Here is a 24,323-nt window from a genome sequence, read left to right on the forward strand (position 1 = left end):
TCTACTATAAAAAAAGGCTAATTTTAGAAATAAATAACACCTTCCCCTCCTAAGTTGTTCCTATAACTTAGAATCTTCCAAGTTGGAAGGCTGATGGAGTGCGCATCCAAGACGTGCTAACGTTAGAGCTGATTGGCAGTTAGTTGTAGAACGTCAGTACTGTCGGTCAGTGTCGTGCAATGTTATTGCATGAGCTGATTGTCAAGTAACTGGTGGCGTTAGTGGAAATTATAGCGTAACTTGCAAGTCCTCGGTCCTTTTTTTTACTTGTTTTACGAACTAGGTTATCGGCAAAGTGACCTAGAATCGCCTGACAGAGGCATGGGTTTTTGCAGTGCGGATGGTACCCATTTGAACGTTTCTGAGACTGGTCTCAAGCCTGGGCATCCAGGAAGCTTCGTGCTAGCACGAGATGAGAGTGGTACGAGGACTTTGTTACTAGTGCTAAGTTAGCTTTTGCGGATATTATCGAAGGTTCATAACGGACTTCTCGGCTATTTGCAAACCTTTGTCAGCATTGACACGGTAAGGGCGTCGATTTGTTTGGACAGACGAATGTGAGGCTGTTGTTATGGCCCTGAAACAGAAGTTCACAGACACTCCAATATTGGCTTACCCCCAGTTGGCAGTGATGCACCGTTTTTTTATCCTCGATGTGGATGCGAGCGGTAACGGCTTGGGCGCTGTCTTGTCGCAGTGTGGCAAAGACATTTGCCAGTGGATTGATCAGTAGTGCAGAACGACGCTATGCATCTACTAAAGGGGAACTACTATGTGTAGTATGGGCCTTGCGCCACTTTCGATGTTACCTGCTGGGTAAACGCTTTTCGATTCGAACGGATTTGGGCATGACAGGAGTGGCCGCAAACACGTCATGGCACCTCTGAAGCAAACAACGTCGTTCACTTCAGGTTCTGACCTCTTTCTCTTTCCTCTCCTAAACAAGCAGTGCTTGCTATGGTGGACGGTGCGAGTCACAACACACGCCATACCAAGTCATAGTTACAAACAGACAAAACATGGACACAAAATAGGAACGGGCTCATTTTCTCCGTTTCCTGCGTTGCTACAATACTTTTGCAACGATAAGACTATGGACAACAAAATGCAGGATCTTTACATAATAAAAAATAGAACATGATTCTCGTATTTCCTTATCTGCTCCCTCGCCCCCCCCCCCCCCCCCCCCCCCCCCACTGGCCAGAATTTATTATGGGCTTAGCTACCTTTACCTTTCAAGCATACTAAAGCAGGGTTAACTTACTGTCTCCTACGGCAAGGGTGGGGAAGTTGTCCTTCACCGCGAAAACAACTTTTTCCCACACGCCCTGGAATGCCGACTGCTTCAGGGATCCTTTCTCCTTGGCCATTTCCCGCTCCTGCTCACGTAACTTCTTCTCCGCAAATTGCCTACGGTGAGCACGTCCAAAGCAGCAGACAAACAGAAATAAAGCAAATGTCAAGCAAAGCAGTGGCATGCAGCAGTAGCAGCCAGTTTGCAAAAGGTTCTCTGGGAGAAAAAGGCGGGGAACAGTGCTGTCACTGATGACAAGAACAATGGTTGTTTGTGAATTCGTCTTCGCTTACTTGTTGTGCTCGAGGCCTGTTTCCTGTTTCCTGCCGACTGAGTTATGCTACAGGAGCACTGCAATTTTTGAAGTGAATAGAGTGGATTCGGATCAAGGAATGAACGTACTTTAACTTTCTTGATTATGCTTGTATTGTTGATAAATACTGTACATGTAGACTGTTAAAGGGTGGCGGCGTTCCTGCGGATGCGAAAAACAAACCTCGGTCCGAGTCTGCCGTGAACCGTGAAGTCTTACTTTTGTTTACAACATTTGGACTCGTGTTGGCACTGTTATAGACTGCATTCACTTCGTATTGCCGTCGCTGCATGCTGCTCTCTCGCTGCCTCTTCGTACGATCTTATCTCCTTTCGCTTCGTACAATCTTCTCCATTCGTGCATGTCTACGGTATTTCTCATCATGGCTGCTGGTCCTTACCTGGTTGCTCTGGGCATGCTCAGGTCATTCTCTTGCTTACCTTCGTAATGATAACTACCAACAATAATTACTCCTCGTGTTGCTTGTGACTGTCGTGTGCCACAAGCATGCAGTAACTAAGTGTAAGTTACAACAATTGGCGACGAAGATGGCTAGTAGTTTCAATCTCCACGAGGGTCAGTCCAATCGTCTACCCACGTTCGATTCGTCAGGTACTCCTGCGGAGGTTGGCCAACGCTAGAAGAAATGGTTCCGCAGTTTTGAATACAAGGTTTCCCTGCCCCAAGGAGTTTCAGCGCAAGACCTGTGCCCTATGCATTGAAATCCAAGGTCGAGGCTGAATTGACGAGATTGCAGACTGAAGGGGTAATCAAACCTGTTGACCGTGCAGACTGGGCATGCATGACGTGTTTCCGATGTGACAGAGCGGGACATCAGCCGGGAGACTGCCGAGTGTCGAGGACATAACAATTGGCGACGAAGATAAAGATGGCAAAGGTCTCACGTCTGGAGAATTTTGAGGGCGGAGATTTTGACGAGTATGCTGAGCGGCTTCAATTTTTTTTCGTGGCCAACGACATTGGTCAGCTCGCCGCCAACGCCAATGCGGCGGCCATTACTGCAGCAGATAAAAAGAAACTGGCGGTGTTGGTCTCACAGCTTTCAAGTACAGTTTACTCAACACTGAAGAGCCTGTGTCTACCTGACAAACCCAGCGACAAGAAGTACGCGGAAGTGGAAAAGTTGTTGCGAGAATATTACAAGCCAGCAGTGAGTGCCGTCGCGGCCACTCATGCATTTCACAAGTGCGTGCAGCAAGAAGGTGAGACTGTGCTGGGCTATACAACAAGACTGAAAAGGTCTGCCGTAGATTGCAAATTCTTGGACCAGCTGGACAGGGCGCTCCGGGATCAGTTCATAAAAGGAGTAAGATCTTTGGCTGTTACGAAAGAACTGCTTTCCAAGGCAGTGGACACTGACAAGTTCGCGGACGTCGTGGCCCACGCAACAAGGCTGGAGTCAGCGTGTCAAGATGCTGAGAGATTTGGGCAGCCGTCACAAGCGCAGGTGCACGCAGTGGGCCAGAGCAAGTACGCAGGCAAGCAGCCACTGTCAGCTCTTGCGGGAAAGAAGTGTTTCCGATGTGACAGAGCGGGACATCAGCCGGGAGACTGCCGTTTCAAGGAAGCCAAGTGCCACAACTGTGGAATTGTGGGCCACATTAAACGGGCGTGCAGAAAGAAGCCTAGGCAAGCTGACGTGAAACATGTGGAGTCAGCGCCAGAAACCGGTGAGTCCGTTCCAAGTTGTGTGGGAACTGTGCCAATGTTACACGTGGATGGGGCTGACAGGAAAAAATGTCGTAATGAACTGCCATATATACAGTCGGTGATTGTAAATGGCACAACCGTACAGCTGGAAATTGATACTGGTAGCACCGTTACAGTTCTCAATGAGTCTGATTTTCAGCCATGTAATGGTATTGTGAATGAATTGAAGAAACCTAGTATCAATCTCACAGCTTATTCTGGAAATGCAATTTCTTGTCTGGGTGAAATGGATATGATTGTACAAATTGGTACACAACGTGACACCGTTTTGGTCCGGGTCACAGAGGGAACGCGCCCCTCACTTCTTGGCAGGGATGTTCTAGCGAAATTCCGCCTGCCATGGAAATCTGTATTTGGTGTAAATCATATTGAACGCAATGGAGCTAAATTCATTGAAAAGTACCCGGATCTGTTCGACACATCAGTGGTGGGCAAGGTGAAGGATTTTCAAGTTCACTTGCACGTATCTGATGACAACCCGTTGTATCGAAAGGCCCGCCCTGTACCGTTGTCAATACGGGAGAAATACATGGCGGCACTTGAAAAGCTGGAGAGGGATGGTGTGATAGAAAAGGTCACGCACTCAGAATGGGCTATCCCTACAGTCACAGTGGAGAGACCGGGTGGTGGGTTACGTATTTGTGGTGACTACAGCAGTACCATCAATGTGCATTCAACGTGCGAGCAATATCCCCTACCCACACTTGAAGAATTGCTTCACAAATTGGGCCCGGGCGAGAAATTCACTAAGCTCGACCTATCGCAGGCCTCCCATTAGTTGGAGGTCGCTCCCGAATGTCGCAAATACACCACTATCAACACGATACAAGGATTGTATCAATACAAGCGGTTACCATTTGGGTTCCACAGCGCAGTCTCCATATTTCAACGGGTAATGGAGGAAACACTTTGCGACTTAACCGGCAGTGATGATTACATCGACGATGTTTTGTGCACTGGCAGAGATGATGAGACACATGAAAGGAATGTGGATCAAGTGCTATCGCGTTTGAATGAAAAAGGTTTCAAACTAAACCCGTCAAAATTTTGCTACATGGCCGACAAATTAACGTATTTGGGTCATCAGGTGAGTGCAACGGGAATCTCCCCAGCACCGGAACGCATCCAAGCGTTGAAAACAGCAAAACCACCAGCGAATGTGAATGAACTGTATTCATTTTTAGGCTCAGCAAACTTTCAGAGGAAACTTGTCCCCCGGTTTGCTGAGATTGCAACACCCCTGTACAGCCTACTAAAGAAAGAAACTAAATGGCGGTGGGGAGAAGACGAAGATGGGGCATTCAATGATTTGAAGAATGCGATGTGCGACAATACTTTGTTGGCACACTACGATCTGAACAGGCCTGTGGTTTTGCAAGTTGACGCCTTACTTGTGTTACTTGTGGCTTGTGCAATAGTTTATTTCAGTACAGTGGTAGGACTCACCGCTTCAGCAGGCCTCTGAGATATGGTAGCTCATGTCTGACGCTTCCGCCAAAGTTGTAACGGGCTAGCAGATTGGCCTGCAGTCAAGTTCCAAGAGCACACACCGGATGACATTGCTTTACAGCCGCTCAGACCAGGCAGAAAGCACTCATGACTTACTATATACACATGCACAAACACACACACACACAAACACACAATCACACATACACGTGCACACACACACACACACACACACGCACACACAATCACACATACACGTGCACACACACATGCACATTCATACGCAAATACCATGAAGTGCAGCGAGAGCGCCCCACCAACTCGTTCTTTCATGTACTGCGGTGGAGGCGGTGTCCTGTCTGTACCATATACGACAACAACCTTGTACACACATTGCCTGCTGTGGAGTCAATCTCCACACAAGAACATGCTAAGTGTGACCTTAGTACACTAAGGTCCTCATACTGCACAAACTGAGTGGCACTCTGCCATACAATTTACCTTTCCCCGGCTGTAAAATCAAGGTGGGGCGCTCTCGCGAGACTGGGCACTCTTGCGGTACGTTACGGTACACACAAGCGTGTATGCACGCATGTGCTAACACCTGCAACAAGACCCACTGTCCAAGCAATACATCCTGCTTTCCAGCATCAACTCACTGATACATCCACCAGAATGGACTGGTGAATGCAAGGGCAACACTTTCCCTGGTAATGCCGTAGACATAGTCTACAAATGTACTTAGACACCTTGCATATCACACCAGATTAATTAAGGTTTACAATTATATTTTGTCGCCCAAGTCATGCAGCTAACAAGTCCTTCCCAAAGATTGTGTGTAAGTAACTGATCGAAGTTGATTGTTCCAACTATTCCAACTATTCTAACTATTCCAACTATTCTAACTATTCTAAGTTCAACTATTCTAACTATTCTAAGTTCGTAACTGACCGAGTACGTATAATGACTTCAGAAACGATCTACTGAAGAAGTGTTATTAATAAAAAATAAAATAAAAATAAAAAATTCACGGTTCGCGTGAGACTCGGCCAAAGGCCCAGTTTTCCACATCCGCAGGAACGCCACCACCCTCTTGGTGATCAAGACGCAGATGCAGCTCCTAAGCGGTGGGAGGTGAGTAGATCAGACCCACCACAAAGTGGCCAAAGACCGAAATCCCATTCACTGCATCCATGTTTCCCTCATGCCAGGCCACGAGTTCCCAATTAACTGTGGGTCGCAGCACGGCTGGAAAAAAATCCTTCCGCTTCCAAGCAGGACTTGAACCTGGTACCCTCTGTTTCTCAATCATGGTCTTAGACCATCCCACTATGCCTGCCTATGTTATTAACAATAACTTGTTATATGTATATCTAGTCTCCAGCCAGCTGTTAGATTTGCGCCATGATGCAGCCATTTACACTTTGCTTTGCGGGTATATAAACCAATACTGATCAAGATTTACTCATTTACTGTTTTTCTGATGATCGTAACACTTTCTCTGTCCTCTTATTGTTTCTGGTGTCTGTATGGTTCGGCTGAAGAGCGCGTGGTTGTGATGAGTTGGGAATGCAATGAATTGAAAATATGGCCGAAAGCTCTGTCGCAATATTTAGTTCTCTTATTGTTTGTTTGTTTTAGTCTCCAGCCATTATACAATCATAATATACTAGTATGCATGCAACAGTGTCAACTCACTGGGAAAGGTAAGGGCTCTCTTTTGGCTAAAAACCTGGCTGATAACCTGTCTGAAAAAGTGAGTGAAACCCTGTCTGAAACCTGGGTGAAAATCTGGCTGAAAACCTGGCTGAAGAGCCGTCTGGAACCTGGCTGAAACGAGGACAGACTTGATACACGACGCCAGTCTAGCCATAGCGCACCAGTTGGCCGATTGGCCATGTGTCGATGCCTCAATGGGCGATAATTGGCTTGGCAGGAGTACCCAGCACTGCGACAATGCACTGGTGGTACGTGGCATTGTTTTAAAGAGAAGTCTGAATATATGTATACATACACAAGAGAGAGTTTGGAAGCTTTGTCACAACTCTGAGTTTCACGTATTTCTACGATCATCAGGCAACATGTATACATATGAATGGGAGTCCTCAAATGCTCCAAGGCATATCTGAAATTCAAACTAGCATCAACTTACCATGTCTTCCTTATTGGCCAGTGCCAGAATATATTGGACGAGGCGGATGATGAAGTACACAGCCAGTATGACAAGGCAAAGTAATGCAGGGGCTGCTTGTAAAATCAGGATTGTCTGAACATAGGCACGTGGACGTATGCACACACACGCACACACACACACGCATGCACATACATGCACACACACGCACACGCACGCACGCACACGCACGCACACACACGCACACACATGCACACACATGCACACACACATGCACACACAGACATACACACATGCACACACATGCACACACAGACATACACACATGTACACACATGTACACACATGCACACACATGCACGCACAGACAGACAGACAGACGCACACACGCACACGCATAAATACATACATACACACATACACATACACATATGTCGTGATCTGAAGTTAGAAAGCGGATCACTCGGAAGCTGGCAGAGACGCACCGGCAATTCGAATCATGATGACATGGCAGCTGGTGACAGGAGGTCAATGTGCTGACAAGTCGCGCCAGCATTCAAATCACGGTAACTGTTTGAAATAATACAACCATATGTCACCCCATTGCTGTTGTTGTATACTTGGTGCTCCACTTATACAATGTAGCTTAGTGTACACATTGTGGATGCACGTTTTAACTGGCACTAATGTTAGGTTCTCGATTCCGTATACGCATGCACTCACACACTAATTACCTCTCTTCCGCATCAGCACGTACACACACACACACTTACACAAGAATGGCTGCATACCGTAATGTCGCGTGCATAAGCCGGATTTGTGCATAAGCCTGTCTCGTGTAGAAGCATGAAATCTGCAACAGCTTTTCGCGTACAAGCCTGTCGCATGCATAAGCCGGGCCAGTACACGAGACGCGCCACGTGTCGCGTGCGTAAGCCGGGCTACTACGCAAGACTGGTGAGCGCGCCTTTTACATGTTCATGTTTGCATGGTACCGTACACTTGCACACGCGGAAAACGTGGGAAGATGCGGAAATCAACACCAGCTGCGCTCGACGGCCATGCAGCACTCTTCAAGCTTCAAACTTACCTTTCCCATGGCATTTTCCGTCTTGTCCCTTGGCAAGTTGCTTGTTTGAAGTTGTTTCGGCGCTCCTCGAACTTTTCACTTGTGTTTGTTGCAGTCTACCCGTAGATAGAACTCATCTCAACCAAGTCTGCTTGTCGAAATGCCGAAAACAAAAGGACTTCGGAAAAAATACTCAGCGACATTCAAGCTGGCGGTAGTGAAAGCTGCAAAATCGACTTCTGTCACTGCTGCTTCTAGAAAGCACAGCATCGACGAGAGTATGGTGCGGCGATGGAAACGGCAAGAAAACCAGCTTCTTGTGGCGGAGAGGTCCAAAACCAGCCGTGGTGAGCAGCGATCCCGGACATCTGGTGGGAAGCGGAGCCAGTTCACGGATTTGGAAGCTAATTTGTTCGAGTGGCTTGTTGGGGAACGTCAGCAGAGACGACGAGTGAGCAGGAAGTCTGTCCGTGCAAAGGCTAAACAGCTCCATGCCGAGATGGGAAACGCCGAGGAGTTCAACGCCAGTGCTGGTTGGTGTGCCAACTTCTTTATGCGTTTTCGTCTGACGATGAGAATGAAGACCCATCAAAGCCAACGATCTCCGGAAGACTTGATTCCCAAACTGACGGATTTTCTGATGTATCTGAGGAAGTATTTCGCGGAACATCCGACCATGACGAAGGCCAACATCTTCGCTATGGATGAAACTGCTGTGTGGTTCGATTCCACCAGCAGTCGGACAGTGGAAGTGGTAGGAGCACAATCTGTTCCATTGGCATCAACAGGCCACGACAAGGCCAATGTAACCGTTGCTCTGTGTGCTTCAGCTGACGGGAAGAAGCTCCTACCCTACATCATCTTCAAGGGAAAGGGCAAGACGGCCGAGGACAAGGAGCTGAAAGCCAGACGCGACATTGTCGTGAGTTACTCCGACAATGGGTGGTTCAACTCTGACTTGACGACGGACTGGCTCAAGAAGGTGATGGGTACCTTTGCGTTTGGGAAGAGGCTCCTCATATGGGACTCTTACCGCTGCCATGTGTGTGATGCTGTGAAGGCCACCCGCCGCGAGCAGAACATCGACTGTGCCGTTATTCCAGGAGGGTGCACTGGCCTCATCCAAGCACCGGATGTCAGCTGGAATAAGCCATTCAAGACTTCTATCCGAGAGCAGTATGACGAGTGGATGGCAACCGGAGAGAAGTCATACACTGCTGCTGGTAACATGCGTGCCATGTCAAAGTCGAAGCTGTGTGACGTTGTGGTGAAGGCTTGGCAAGGCCTTTCCCCTGACCTTATCTCCAAGTCGTTCGAGTGCTGTGGTCAGGTGCCTGGAGCCACGGCGGAGAATGTGTCATGCTTCAAGGACGGCCGTCCAGCTGCCAGCGGACGAGAACAACTGGCTGAACGGTTCGCCTTGCCGACAGCCGAACTCCGTGTTGACAATGCTGGCAGTGATGAGGTGGTGGATGAGCTTGATCATGACGCTGTAGTCCTTGGTGACGATGGCGAGGTCAATGGAAGTGGTGATGACAGTCGCAGCGACAGCAGTGACAGTGCCTCTGAGGAAGAAGGACAGTGATGTTTCATACTGAACTGCTTTCTTTCTTGATCTTGCTAATCAAGTCAGTGTTACACAATTGTTTTGTTTCTGCACACTTCTACTGAACTGCAATTGCAAAACAATATCACCTACCGGTACCTTCTGGGTACCGGTACCCGTAGTATCTTTGATAGCTGTGTCGATAGCTGACACTTGTCTCACTCTGTGCGTGCACATCCTGTTGCTTGCCTCTCATTCTCACGGCACCATGTACGAGCATGTTCTTTATCATCGTACTCCACACCTCATGACCTGAAAAGGAGTTGAACTCTACTGTGAAGCTGCTGGTGTTTGATGAGTTGGCTTGTTCGTTTGTGTGTGTGTGTGTGTGTGTGTGTGTGTGTGTGTGTGTGTGTGTGTGTGTGAGAGAGAGAGAGAGAGAGAGAGAGAGAGAGAGAGAGAGAGAGAGAGAGAGAAAGGAGAGGGGGGACGCGGTTCAGGGAGCGAAAAAAAAGAAAAAAAATCCCGTTGGAAAATGTTGGTTTTGACGTCCAAAAGTCAGCAGTTTGCGCATACAAGCCTGGTCATTGAGTGGTGCTTGTCATATAAGCCTGTCTCGTGTATAAGCCTGTCTTGTGTACAAGCCTGACTCCATCACCGGCTTATAGGCATATAAGCCCCGGCTAATGCACGCGACATTACGGTACACCTCTTTTCCTCTTCCCGCTTCTCGATACTCTAGTACTCTGTCTTGCTCCAGCACTCTCCCCCGCACATGTTCCCGCCTTCCCGTATTATCCGTTGGCCTGGTAGCTACATTCGTGCTCATCATCCATTCATTGCCATAGCTACCCAGGCCCCTTATAGCCTCGTGTTTTCCACTTAGTCGTCTTCTCAAATTCTCTTGACTTCTGCAAGTGTAACTCCGAACAACATCGATCCCTGTAGCTGTGTGAGCTGAGATCTTAAAGGGGAAGTATACCCTAAAATCAAATTTTCACCAGTTGTAGTCTTCTGGGTGCTGAGTCGAATGGTCTTGGTCCGAGGAAGCTGCGACGCTCCCTTCCTACTTGAATCCCAATCGAACTCGCGCACTTCCACCGAAACTGGGTGACTGCGCCCTACTAGATGGGGATTTGTATGCAAAATGTCACTAAAAGCGCCATTTCGTTCTTATAAAAGCACGGATGACCGCGATTGGCCCATATGTTGTAGTCTTTTGGACGCTGAGTCGACTGGTTTTGGTCCGAAAAGGCTGCGATGCAGCGTTCCTCCTTTATTCCCAATCGAACATGGTTGAACAAGCGGTCACGTGCTCCTGCGTACACCAGTCAGCTGGTCACCGTGCCTGCAGGGTACAACTTACTAGCCTGTTTGACCTTTTTTGGGTGCAGTCCTGTCACTCGAGTTGAACTCGAGTTGAACCTTGGTGTGAAAGTTGTCACCTGCTGGCGCGGTGACCAGGTGATTTGGGCACCCAGGAGCACGTGACCGCTTGTTCAACCATGTTCGATTGGGAATAAAGGAGGAACGCTGCATCGCAGCCTTTTCGGACCAAAACCAGTCGACTCAGCGTCCAAAAGACTACAACATATGGGCCAATCGCGGTCATCCGTGCTTTTATAAGAACGAAATGGCGCTTTTAGTGACATTTTGCATACAAATCCCCATCTAGTAGGGCGCAGTCACCCAGTTTCGGTGGAAGTGCGCGAGTTCGATTGGGATTCAAGTAGGAAGGGAGCGTCGCAGCTTCCTCGGACCAAGACCATTCGACTCAGCACCCAGAAGACTACAACTGGTGAAAATTTGATTTTAGGGTATACTTCCCCTTTAACATTGATGCCCGACGTTTCGCTCTAGGGCACGACCCTGACTTCGTAAGTACCTACAGTCCATTCATTGGAAACTGGCACCCTAACTTTTTGGTGTCTCTCTCACATAGTTGTAGATATCGTGAAAACAACAGTACATCCTGCATTGTGTGACCCGTGCAATTACTCCTTGCCACATTTGAAGCCAGAAAAGTCCAAGAACAGGGAAATAGAAATTCAGCCAGGTTTTACAAAATGAGGACAGGTATGCCATGGCAAAATGTATGGAGAAGCAGATCCCAAACCCAGATTTTTGAGATTTAAAGTGGGTTTTTGATCCTCAATTTAGCCCAAATCCGACTTTCAAAAGCCAGCGGGATAGTTTCCGATGAATGGACTGTATAGCTGTATTGCGTTTACTTGTGTTTTATTTCGCCATATTTCGATTTCGTTCTTGTTGCACCTTGCTCCTTGCTCGTAATTTTAATCTTTGTATCGTTCCAAACTTTCGCCCTCTATTCTAAACAAAATGGCTGTTGACCCGCGCCACATACCTTCCTCTAATGAGTCTATGTAAAACAAGTGAAAAGATTACATCAGCGCTAAAGAACCTCTAAAGCTTGCAGCATGGCTGTGGCAAGTGCAGTTGGTTGAGATACCTACCCGTGAGGATACAACGCAGGAGGAGATCCGTAAAATGTAGAAGACGATGCTGCAGCAGACGGGTAGGCAACAACAACAACGATTGTGTGAACACTGCAAAAATCACGGGTGCAAGGTGGGTGAAAAGGAGCATACGAGTACAGCTGAAAACGGTAGAACCGAAGTTCAGTTTCGGAATGAAATGTGAAGTTTTCAGCGTAAACTCACCTACCTGCCATAGCATTTCTGTTCATTGGAGAGCCAGTAACATTGGCCTCAAAGCAAAACATGAAGTAATCTAATTCCTACAGTTACAAGAGATTTGAATCACACCAAGACAGAAAGCGTACTTAGAGCCTTTGTTGTCATTTCGTGCACACTGTTCGTAAAGGGTGCTGTCCCCTCTCTACATGGGAGAGGAGTACGATGTGAAAACTGATCGAGTACATATTTTCTGATACGATAGCAATTATGACTAACACACACACACACACACACACACACACACACACACACACACACACACACACACACACACACACACACACACACACACACACACACACACACACACACACACACACACACACACACACACACACACACACACACACACACACACACACACACACACACACACACACACACACACACACACACACACACACACACACACACACACACACACACACACACACACACACACACACACACACACACACACACACACACACACCATTGGACCATTGGACGCCCATCGCCGGAGGCGATGATAGCGATGCTACAGCAGAAGCCATAGCAGCTTGTGCTGGGATTGCACCATTCAACAGCTTGCAAGGCTGAAGAATTGACCGCCACTATTCAGCCTGGTCTACACCACACAGCTATGAAGTGGCTTTTTCTGGCCAGTGAATCCCTACTTTTTGGTCTTTCTTCTTTTTCTTTTTTTTCCGCACACACACACCACACCACATACTCCGGCATGCACTGGCTGTTGGTAACCACCCAGGAGAATGAAAGAACACACACACACACACACACACACACACACACACACACACACACACACACACACACACACACACACACACACACACACACACACACACACACACACACACACACACACACACACACACACACACACACACACACACACACACACACACACACACACACACACACACACACACACACACACACACACACACACACACACACACACACACACACACACACACACACACACACACACACACACACACACACACACACACACACACACACACACACACACACACACACACACACACACACACACACACACACACACACACACACACACACACACACACACACACACACACACACACACACACACACACACACACACACACACTCACACACACACACACACACACACACACACACACACACACACACACACACACACACACACACACACACACACACACACACACACACACACATACACACACACACACACACACACACACACAGAGTAGCCATGGACTCACAATAAGACGGAGACAACCAAGCCCATGATGGCACCCTCCGGCTGATGTTGAGTAGTCATTCCAGCAAACACACTATAGAAGCTGAAGCCAATGACCATCGTCAACAGTACTGTCACAACAACTGCGCATGAAAAAGAACATCAGCTACTGGTGTGAGTATCATGGAAAACCAGACACCATCATTCTCTATCAGAATGTGACGGAAAGCAGGGTGGAAAGCCAGGAGAGGAGAGAGAGAGAGAGAGAGAGAGAGAGAGAGAGAGAGAGAGAGAGAGAGAGAGAGAGAGAGAGAGAGAGAGAGAGAGAGAGAGAGAGAGAGAGAGAGAGAGAGAGAGAGAGAGAGAGAGGGCATGGTATGACCAGTACATAGTCATGGGAAGAAAAGTAAACTTTTTTCGGACCCATGGACTCTATATAGGATGCGAACCTCATATAGGGGCTGGACTGCCTACCAAGTCCAATATATACAGGAGACAAGGCTAGCCTGGTGTCCTTGTTGCCTGCACATCCTGTTCCGGGAAACTCTGAGCCAAGACGTGACTGCCTTTGTCCTTCAGTCGTGTGTAACATGATCAGCCTGATCAGACTGCCACATGGAACACTTCATGGGATGGTAAACTGGTGCCAGTGGCCATGACATTCGGTGCTGCGACCGTGTGTGCATGTATGGGTGTGTAAACTGGTGCCAGTGGCCATGACATTCGGTGCTGCGACCGTGTGTGCATGTATGGGTGTGCAAACTGGTGCCAGTGGCCATGACATTCGGTGCTGCGACCGTGTGTGCATGGGTGTGTAAACTGGTGTCAGTGGCCATGACATTCGGTGCTGCGACCGTGTGTGCATGGGTGTGTAAACTGGTGTCAGTGGCCATGACATTCGGTGCTGCGACCGTGTGTGCATGGGTGTGTAAACTGGTGCCAGTGGCCATGACATTCGGTGCTGCGACCGTGTGTGCATGTATGGGTGTGTAAACTGGTGTCAGTGGCCATGACATTCGGTGCTGCGACCGTGTGTGCATGGGTGTGTAAACTGGTGCCAGTGGCCATGACATTCGGTGCTGCGACCGTGTGTGCATGTATGGGTGTGTGCATCAAGTGATAATGCTAACGACGCGTGTCCTTCTTTCTTCTGAACAGAATGTCGGACTCAACACAAACGTCAGCCAGAGCTCTGCCGAGGCATGCAAGTCATTAGCAAGATTTTATTCGCGTAGCTATGCAGAACACGTTACTTCAGTAACGTCTGGCGCTAGCCAGGGTCCAAACAGCTTTAATTTGGTATTTTTTGTTTGTTTGTTTGTGTGTTTGTGTCACGCCTGGAGCTATCCCGTATCTGTCCCGTATCTGTGACTACAAAGGCTCTACAGGATTGTACATAACAGCTGGCCACAATATTTGCTGGCTCCTGTATCTGTCCCGTACCGTCCCGTACAAACAGCTGGCCACAATTTTCGTCGTATTATGTATACGACTCCCTAATGTAGAGGGAGATTTGGAAAGAAATAGGGAGACGAGGAGGAAATAAAATAAGAATGGACGTTAGTTGCCGAATAGGTGATAGGATGCGTCAGCAAAAACATACTTTGGAAGAGAGATCCCGTCGTCTCCAAAATAAGCGTGAACAGGCGATTCAGCGCCGGTCACAGGAAACGTCGGAAGAGAGATCCCGTCGACTCCAGAACGCCCGTGATCGGCAGTGTCAGCACCGGTCCCAGGAAACGTCAGGACAGACATCCCGTCGACTCCAAAATACGCGTGAATGGGCGATTCAGCGCAGGTCACAGGAAACGTCGGAAGAGAGATCCCGTCGACTCCAGAACGCCTGTGATCGGTAGAGTCAGCGCCGGTCCCAGGAAACGTCAGGACGGACATCCCGTCGAGTCCAGAACGCCCGTGATCGGCAGAGTCAGCGCCGGTCCCAGGAAACGTCAGGACAGACATCTCGTCGACTCCAGAACGCCCGTGATCGGCAGAGCCAGCGCCTGTCACAGGAAACGTCAGGACAGACATCCCGTCGACTCCAGAACGCCGCTTGGTACCAACCGGCCAAAGTAAATCGCAGGCCAAAGTTTGTCATAGAGGCAAATGATGCATGATTGAGCAATGGATGCATGTGAGAGCAAAAAATTCCGATCGATTTCTTTTTGAAAACTCCAATCGACCAAAGTTTAATGACGGTGAAAAGTTTCGTTTCTCATCGGCCAAAGTTTCTCATCGACCATAATTTGTTGATTTACAGTATAAGGAGATAAAAAGAAAAGAAGGAGCAAACCAAAAGTGGATGAAATAGAGAAAAATAACAATCCGCAATAAATTCTGCAAATACTTTTGCCTAACTCATATTCAAACTGATTGAAACGTTTTTGCAATACAATGATGTGGCCAATCAACGGAAAAAAACATTTCCATTAGTTCTAATAACAGTTCTAATAACATGTACGATGAGCTAGGCAAAAAAGCATAAAAGCATAGCGTAGGGCCCGGAGCTTCCAAGCTCTCTCGTTGTAGCGCTACAGGCGGGAGCATCCGCCTTGGACGCCTTGAACAGGCTGGCTCAGGCCCACAAGTTGCGTGCCATGGCGGGCGGCCTCACCACCCTGTTGACCAATCTGAAGAAATTTGCATCAATTGTTGAAGACGGGCCTCCCGAGGAACGGCCGTCCAACACCGGCGGAATCCGTACGTGACACTGCCTGGCAGCCGCTGCTGCCGCTGCAACCTGGAGTACTTAAATCATTGCGCCGCGGTCAATGACTGGAATGATGCGCAGCGCGTACAATTTTTGGCGGTCCGACTTCGAGACGGTGCACATAAATTCATGGGCACAGTCCCAGGTGCTAGATCTGCCATTGGGGCTGACCTTATGGCAGACCTGACGGACCGTTTTGCTCCGGCGGGCACAGCTCCGCCAGTACAAAGCACAGTTTCGAAACCGCTGAATGCGGGCGAATGAACACATTTATACCACTAGTGGATAGAGACATTACAGAGCAGCATCAATGTTTGTACCCCTATTGGACAGAGACATCACAGAGCAACATCAATGTTTGTACCCTATTGGACAGAGACATCACAGAGCAACATCAACGTTTGTACCACTATTGGACAGAGGTACCACAGAGCTATATGTAGAAGGCAGAGACATCACAGAGCTATATGTAGAAGGCAGAAACATCACAGAGCTATATGTAGGAGGCACTTACCACTAAGCCATTTTTCTTGGATAACAGAGTTAGCAGTGGTGATGTGAAGATGCAAGTGACCAGTGAACATCAGGAACACAATCTGCACCGTGGCAACATAAGCCACGGCAATCAACAAACGGTCGGAGTGGAAATCCAGCAAGTTGGCCGGCCTAAAACAACAGCAAGAACAACAGTAACAATGCTGGCTGGCGACAACGGCCGTCATGACACCACCGCAAACACAGCCAGACAGACCGCAGTGCAGAGGTCTGCACACAGCAAATGAAATATTAAGAGAGAAGAAAGAATGAAGAAAGTTGAATATTGGTACCTGTGCAGTTTCACAGGAGGCATGGATTTTGAAATCTGAAGAAAACCTTGAACTGTGCAATGAGTCTGACATTCAGGAAGGAAAGTGTGTGTGTGTGTGTGCGTGTCTGCATGTGTGTGTGTGTGTGTGCACGCGCGCGCGCGCACGTGTGCGTGTCTGCATGTGTGTGTGTGTGTGTGTGTGTGTGTGTGTGTGTGTGTGTGTGTGTGTGTGTGTGTGTGTGTGTGTGTGTGTGCGTGCGCGTGTGACTCGGGGTATGAGCAATGAAGGAGATATTTGCCTCTAGCTGAGTGTACATGCACACATCTGTACACTTACACCACAGATGAAAGCTTCAGCTGCAAGCGGAATGGCTTTCCTGGCTTGCGGAGTGATAAATAAATGATGCACACTGCCTGAAAAACATCATGAAAGCAAACAGACAGAGCTAACTGAACATTGCCACCTAGCTTCACGCCAATGTCACACATATCACCAATGTCTCCGTCCTCGGTTTGCTGGCAAGGAGTGCCATTTACCAAATTCTGACTTAGATGCGCAGTGTGGGCACAATGTGAGCACCGTGTGAACAGTGCGAGCACAGTGACATCACCATGTGAGTGGGGTGAACACAGCACGAGTACGAGTACAGGCCTACCCTCGTTAGTAGACAACCCTGGGGGTTTCAACTTGTTCGTCTTATCATTGTTGTTGTTGAAATTTTATTTTGTATCGCAGACCAAAATTATAACGGGTATTATCTAATATCTGGACTTGCACGTCCGACTTTCAGGTGTCAGAGAATTTTGGCTCGTTATCTACTAATGAGGCTAGTCTTGTACCCGATGCCGTACTAACAAGGGTAGACCTGTGCTAACGAGGGTAGACCTGTACTAACGAGGGTAGACCTGTACTAACGAGGGTAGACCTGTACTAACGAGGGTAGACCTGTACTAACGAGGGTAGACCTGTACTAACGAGGGTAGACCTGTACTAACGAGGGTAGACCTGTACTAACGAGGGTAGACCTGTACTAACGAGGGTAGACCTGTGCTAACGAGGGTAGACCTGTACTAACGAGGGTAGACCTGTGCTGACGAGGGTAGACCTGTGCTAACGAGGGTAGACCTGTACTAACGAGGGTAGACCTGTACTAACGAGGGTAGACCTGTGCTGACGAGGGTAGACCTGTGCTAACGAGGGTAGACCTGTACTAACGAGGGTAGACCTTTGCTAACGAGGGGAGACCTGTACTAACGAGGGTAGACCTGTGCTAACGAGGGTAGACCTGTGCTAACGAGGGTAGACCTGTGCTAACGAGGGTAGACCTGTGCTAACGAGGGTAGACCTGTACTAACGAGGGTAGACCTGTACTAACGAGGGTAGACCTGTGCTAACGAGGGTAGACCTGTACTAACGAGGGTAGACCTGTACTAACGATGGTAGACCTGTACTAACGAGGGTAGACCTGTACTAACGAGGGTAGACCTGTACTAACGAGGGTAGACCTGTACTAACGAGGGTAGACCTGTACTAACGAGGGTAGACCTGTGCTAACGAGGGTAGACCTGTACTAACGAGGGTAGACCTGTGCTAACGAGGGTAGACCTGTGCTAACGAGGGTAGACCTGTGCTAACGAGGGTAGACCTGTACTAACGAGGGTAGACCTGTACTAACGAGGGTAGACCTGTACTAACGAGGGTAGACCTGTGCTAACGAGGGTAGACCTGTACTAACGAGGGTAGACCTGTGCTAACGAGGGTAGACCTGTACTAACGAGGGTAGACCTGTACTAACGAGGGTAGACCTGTACTAACGAGGGTAGACCTGTGCTAACGAGGGTAGACCTGGACTAACGAGGGTAGACCTGTACTAACGAGGGTAGACCTGTGCTAACGAGGGTAGACCTGGACTAACGAGGGTAGACCTGTACTAACGAGGGTAGACCTGTACTAACGAGGGTAGACCTGTGCTAACGAGGGTAGACCTGTGCTAACGAGGGTAGACCTGTACTAACGAGGGTAGACCTGTACTAACGAGGGTAGACCTGTACTAACAAGAGTAGACCTGTACTAACGAGGGTAGACCTGTACTAACGAGGTTAGACCTGTGCTAACGAGGGTAGACCTGTACTAACGAGGGTAGACCTGTACTAACGAGGGTAGACCTGTACTAACGAGGGTAGACCTGTACTAACGAGGGTAGACCTGTACTAACGAGGGTAGACCTGTGCTAACGAGGGTAGACCTGTGCTAACGAGGGTAGACCTGTACTAACGAGGGTAGACCTGTGCTAACGAGGGTAGACCTGGACTAACGAGGGTAGACCTGTACTAACGAGGGTAGACCTGTACTAACGAGGGTAGACCTGTACTAACGAGGGTAGACCTGTACTAACGAGGGTAGACCTGTGCTAACGAGGGTAGACCTGGACTAACGAGGGTAGACCTGTACTAACGAGGGTAGACCTGTGCTAACGAGGGTAGACCTGGACTAACGAGGGTAGACCTGTACTAACGAGGGTAGACCTGTACTAACGAGGGTAGACCTGTGCTAACGAGGGTAGACCTGTGCTAACGAGGGTAGACCTGTACTAACGAGGGTAGACCTGTACTAACGAGGGTAGACCTGTACTAACAAGAGTAGACCTGTACTAACGAGGGTAGACCTGTACTAACGAGGTTAGACCTGTGCTAACGAGGGTAGACCTGTACTAACGAGGGTAGACCTGTACTAACGAGGGTAGACCTGTACTAACGAGGGTAGACCTGTACTAACGAGGGTAGACCTGTACTAACGAGGGTAGACCTGTGCTAACGAGGGTAGACCTGTGCTAACGAGGGTAGACCTGTACTAACGAGGGTAGACCTGTGCTAACGAGGGTAGACCTGGACTAACGAGGGGAGACCTGTACTAACGAGGGTAGACCTGTACTAACGAGGGTAGACCTGTGCTAACGAGGGTAGACCTGTGCTAACGAGGGTAGACCTGTAGTAACGAGGGTAGACCTGTGCTAACGAGGGTAGACCTGTGCTAACGAGGGTAGACCTGTGCTAACGAGGGTAGACCTGTACTAACGAGGGTAGACCTGTACTAACGAGGGTAGACCTGGACTAACGAGGGTAGACCTGTACTAACGAGGGTAGACCTGTACTAACGAGGGTAGACCTGTGCTAACGAGGGTAGACCTGTACTAACGAGGGTAGACCTGTACTAACGAGGGTAGACCTGTACTAACGAGGGTAGACCTGTGCTAACGAGGGTAGACCTGTACTAACGAGGGTAGACCTGTGCTAACGAGGGTAGACCTGTACTAACGAGGGTAGACCTGTACTAACGAGGGTAGACCTGTGCTAACGAGGGTAGACCTGTACTAACGAGGGTAGACCTGTGCTAACGAGGGTAGACCTGTACTAACGAGGGTAGACCTGTGCTAACGAGGGTAGACCTGTGCTAACGAGGGTAGACCTGTACTAACGAGGGTAGACCTGTACTAACGAGGGTAGACCTGTGCTAACGAGGGTAGACCTGTACTAACGAGGGTAGACCTGTGCTAACGAGGGTAGACCTGTGCTAACGAGGGTAGACCTGTACTAACGAGGGTAGACCTGTACTAACGAGGGTAGACCTGTACTAACGAGGGTAGACCTGTACTAACGAGGGTAGACCTGTACTAACGAGGGTAGACCTGTACTGTGTGTGCAGTGTCGGTACGGTGTGAGTCACTTAATCTCACACCTGCATTGCCTTGCTTGCTGTCACTAAGTGTTGTGAAAGTGGATTGTAGGCAAAGCGCTCACCGATATAGGCACGAGCACTAAGTAGAAGAGCCTGACAAGATCCAGTGTGCATTGAGGAGGAGCTGGTGTAGGCGGTGCGGCGGCGGAACTGCAAAGAATCAAACACACTTCTCAAATCAGATGGGATTGTACCTGGCATGGCGGACGCTTTGCCAAAGGGAGATTCATTGGCATGGTTCCTTGCCTCAGTCCCTCCCTCGACCCCCCCCCCCCCCCCCCGCCCTGCCCCGTCTCCCTCCCCAGAATTCTGCAATAGCAGTACATGTATAATGAAAGAGGTAAGGATACAACACACTGAAAAGACGCCACTCAGAAAAGCCAATTAATAAGGAGACAGTACATTGGCGAGATCCCAGTACTATTAAAACACATTGTAAGTGTAGTGAGACAGCAGAGTTCACAGCAGAGTTGGAATGCTGCAGGCTAGACTTACCCTGGTCCCGTATTCCCTTGCGCTGCTAATCATAGGAACATAGAACATAGGCAAACAGACAACACGGAGACATAATGTGGTCTATAGTGCATCAATAAAAAAAGAAAAATCATGATTCTATCAACGTGGGGAAGGCGGGTTAATTAAAAGTGCGGCATGTTCTTTTAATAACCGAGAAAAGTTTTGAAGTTTCATGAAACGTTCCTCTTTCCGGTACTTCCACCATCACATATTCCTGAACATCACATATTATTCCTGAACCTCTGTAGCAATTACAGCCTGGACACTCCTCCCGCAACCTTCACTTTTTCACTCCAGGTCTGTAGGGCTGCAGCAGTTGTCCAGGCCGATTCCAAAGTCGCTTCTTGAAACGAAACAACTTCGCTGCTGGGTAGGTGAGTTTAGATCTGACGCGTACCGAGCAAAGTAAACTCTGGCAAGGGCCAAAGTGATTGGTCTCGGGGTGGGCTTCGACATTTGGAATTTACAGGTGTCTACTTCGAAGCACAGTACACAGTGTACTATCGGCAGCACTGAACTGTCTGTTACTCATTCTTGCATTTCAAAATAAGTCTGCTACCACTGTTCTAGATGTTACCACTGTTCAAACAATAGGAGGACAGAGAAAGTGTTTTTACTCCGAGTTTCACGCACTAAGCGATCATCAGAAAACAGTAATGAGAAATCTGGATCAGTATTGGTTTATATATTCACAAAGCAAAGTGTAAATAGCTGCACCACTGTTCTAGATGTTACTACTGTTCTAGATGTTATAGACTGTGAGCCAGGCACCAAAAATCCTGTCAGAATTTTTTTCGTTCCGACCTTGAGCGTACCGCAATTTTTTTCCCCAGTTCGTTCCATCTACAGTCCATTCATAAAAAGATGGGTCCTGGCTCTGGCGAGCTCCCGTATTTGGCGATTTTTCGTGATTTCATCGTACACAGTGCAGTGCTGCGAACTTTGAAATTTGAAAAAGGGTCCAAAAAGGGTGCCTGAACTGGGGTTCGAACCGCAGAATGCACTGTTGCAGGCGGGGTCAAACGGCCTGGATTTTGATGGTTTTTCCCAATTCAGTGATTTTGGGGCAAAACCTGGCCGAAATCCTATTCTTGCTATGGCTTGCTTTTTGGACAAAAAAACTTCAGAAACATAATTGGAAGAGGATTACATATGGGATTGCAGAAAAAAATTCTAAAAAAACTCAACGTTTGACCCATTTATGGCCAAAAGCTAGAAGTTCATTTTTTTCTGAATGGACTGTACTCGACTAGATACGCATTCAGCTTGTTGTCACTTCCAAATCAGGCACAAAAATGCCCAAATAGAACGGAGAAAGTTTGACCAAATCCATAGCCGCCATCGACAAGAACCAAGGTCACAAGAGCCGGAGCGGACTCCTGTTGCACCACTGACCTCGCAAAAATGTACGGTGGTGCTGACACTCCCCGTACATGGCACTGCACCTGACACAAAAGGTCGTACTGAGGTCGCACAGTGGAGGCACTAGTACGCACTGCAGTTATGAGCATGAAAGGGGCTGCACAAAAGGAGCAAAAGCGTAGCCTTTGCACATCTCCACGTGGAGACGTTTGAACACCACGTGTGGCCAGAATTATCGGCCCGCAGCATGCAATCTATTCCGAAAATGCACATGTATTGAGGAAAACAGAAAGAAGATGATGTGAAGACGTTTGCGGTGTGTGTCATGGAGGAAGAGGAGGAGAGAAGCAGGTCCCCTGCTCAAGGTTCATGTGCTGGCTCGCCGGCTTCTCGACGTTTACGATGCGTCATCCACGTTAGGCGAGATGCTGAAGGTGATAATGTGACAGGGTTTTCCTCACATTCTTGGGAGAGAGTTCAGCAAGTAATAGTTGTTGACGATCGGAAATTTGAGGCTGTGGACAGTTCCGTAGACTTTTGTGCAACTGTGTGGCCTGTTGATGCTGGCTATCATCGTAAATGCTACCAGCAGGTCACGAACAAGACACTGTTAGAGCGTGGCTCACAGTCTATGAAGGATGTTGGAGATAGCCAATGTACTGCTGCTGTAGCTGATGACAGTGGTGGGCGAAGGACCACACGCCAGACTTTCAGTATCCCAAAAGTCTCTGAAGATGTGCATAGTTGCATCATTTGCTCAAAGGTGGAAATCAGGTGTGGACCTACCGGCAGGAAGACTGTCCAGAAGACATCTCTGTGCCAGACACAGGCTGCTGCGACAAAGTTGACCAACGCTGCTGCTGTACGTCGTGATGAGCGGATACAGCTTGCTGTTGGAACATGTGGCTTGCTTTTGGTAGACCGTGGACTACGGTATCATAAGTCGTGTTACAATGACTATACACGAGCCAAGACCTTGGAGAAGTTGTGTGCCGGACAGCATGCGGTTGAGAAGACTGCTGATGGGAATGAGATCTTAATCGACCAGAGCAGCTATTTGTGACCGGAAAGATGCTAACAATGAGTGTTGTTAATATGCAGTACAGGGAGTGGCATGAGGATGAAGTTATCAGAAACGACAAGCTGAAAAAGCTTTTGCTTCAGGAGTTTGGAGATGCAATCACTTTCTTCCGGACACCTAAGAAGAATGACCCGGAACGGGTGTACGCTACCCAGCATGAGGTGCATTTTCTTAGCCAGCTGTCTAATGATACAGAGAGTTCTGATTTGGACACAAGTGATAGCGAATTACATCATGCTAATCAAGATGATTGGCGCTCACAAGATGAGGCACGGATTTTGTACCACGCGGCAATCATTTTGAGAGCAAAGATCCGTGACCATGTGAAGTCAGCTCCCAAATCAGCATGGCCTCCTTCGCCCGAGGCGAACCTGTCGACGGCCAACGGTGATGAGCACCTCCACAACTTCTTGGCTATCTTAAGCAGCGATCAGTACAATGGGCAATATCACTGATCAGCATGTCAAGCGCCAGATATGGTCAACTGCACAGGACATTGTGCATATATGTACGCCTGCTCGACCACCAAAGCATGTGGCGTTAGCTGTCGCTCTTCACCACATGTTCCGAAGCTATCGCCTGATCCGCAAGCTGAATCGGCTTGGTCA

General features: G+C 48.5%; 1 protein-coding gene across 2 annotated transcripts in view; it reads right to left on the reverse strand.

Annotated features, from left to right (window-relative positions):
• Positions 1-24,323, reverse strand: part of LOC135805409 (uncharacterized) — a 72,530-nt gene that overhangs the window by 15,161 nt on the left and 33,046 nt on the right. The window contains exons 7-15 of one of the 2 annotated variants that reach the window (XM_065319438.1): positions 21,252-21,273; positions 20,819-20,906; positions 17,358-17,434; positions 16,727-16,878; positions 13,525-13,645; positions 12,008-12,056; positions 6,940-7,053; positions 4,785-4,861; positions 1,265-1,410 (exon numbers count right to left, since the gene is read on the reverse strand). In XM_065319438.1, the coding sequence (XP_065175510.1) occupies positions 1,265-1,410; positions 4,785-4,861; positions 6,940-7,053; positions 12,008-12,056; positions 13,525-13,645; positions 16,727-16,878; positions 17,358-17,434; positions 20,819-20,906; positions 21,252-21,273 (846 nt within the window). Of the gene's footprint in view, positions 1-1,264; positions 1,411-4,784; positions 4,862-6,939; positions 7,054-12,007; positions 12,057-13,524; positions 13,646-16,726; positions 16,879-17,357; positions 17,435-20,818; positions 20,907-21,251; positions 21,277-24,323 lie in introns of both variants that reach the window. The other variant, XM_065319437.1, reaches the window with a different exon arrangement.

This window comes from Sycon ciliatum, chromosome 1 (genome assembly GCF_964019385.1).
Source record: "Sycon ciliatum chromosome 1, ocSycCili1.1, whole genome shotgun sequence".
Taxonomy (NCBI): Eukaryota; Metazoa; Porifera; class Calcarea; order Leucosolenida; family Sycettidae; genus Sycon; species Sycon ciliatum.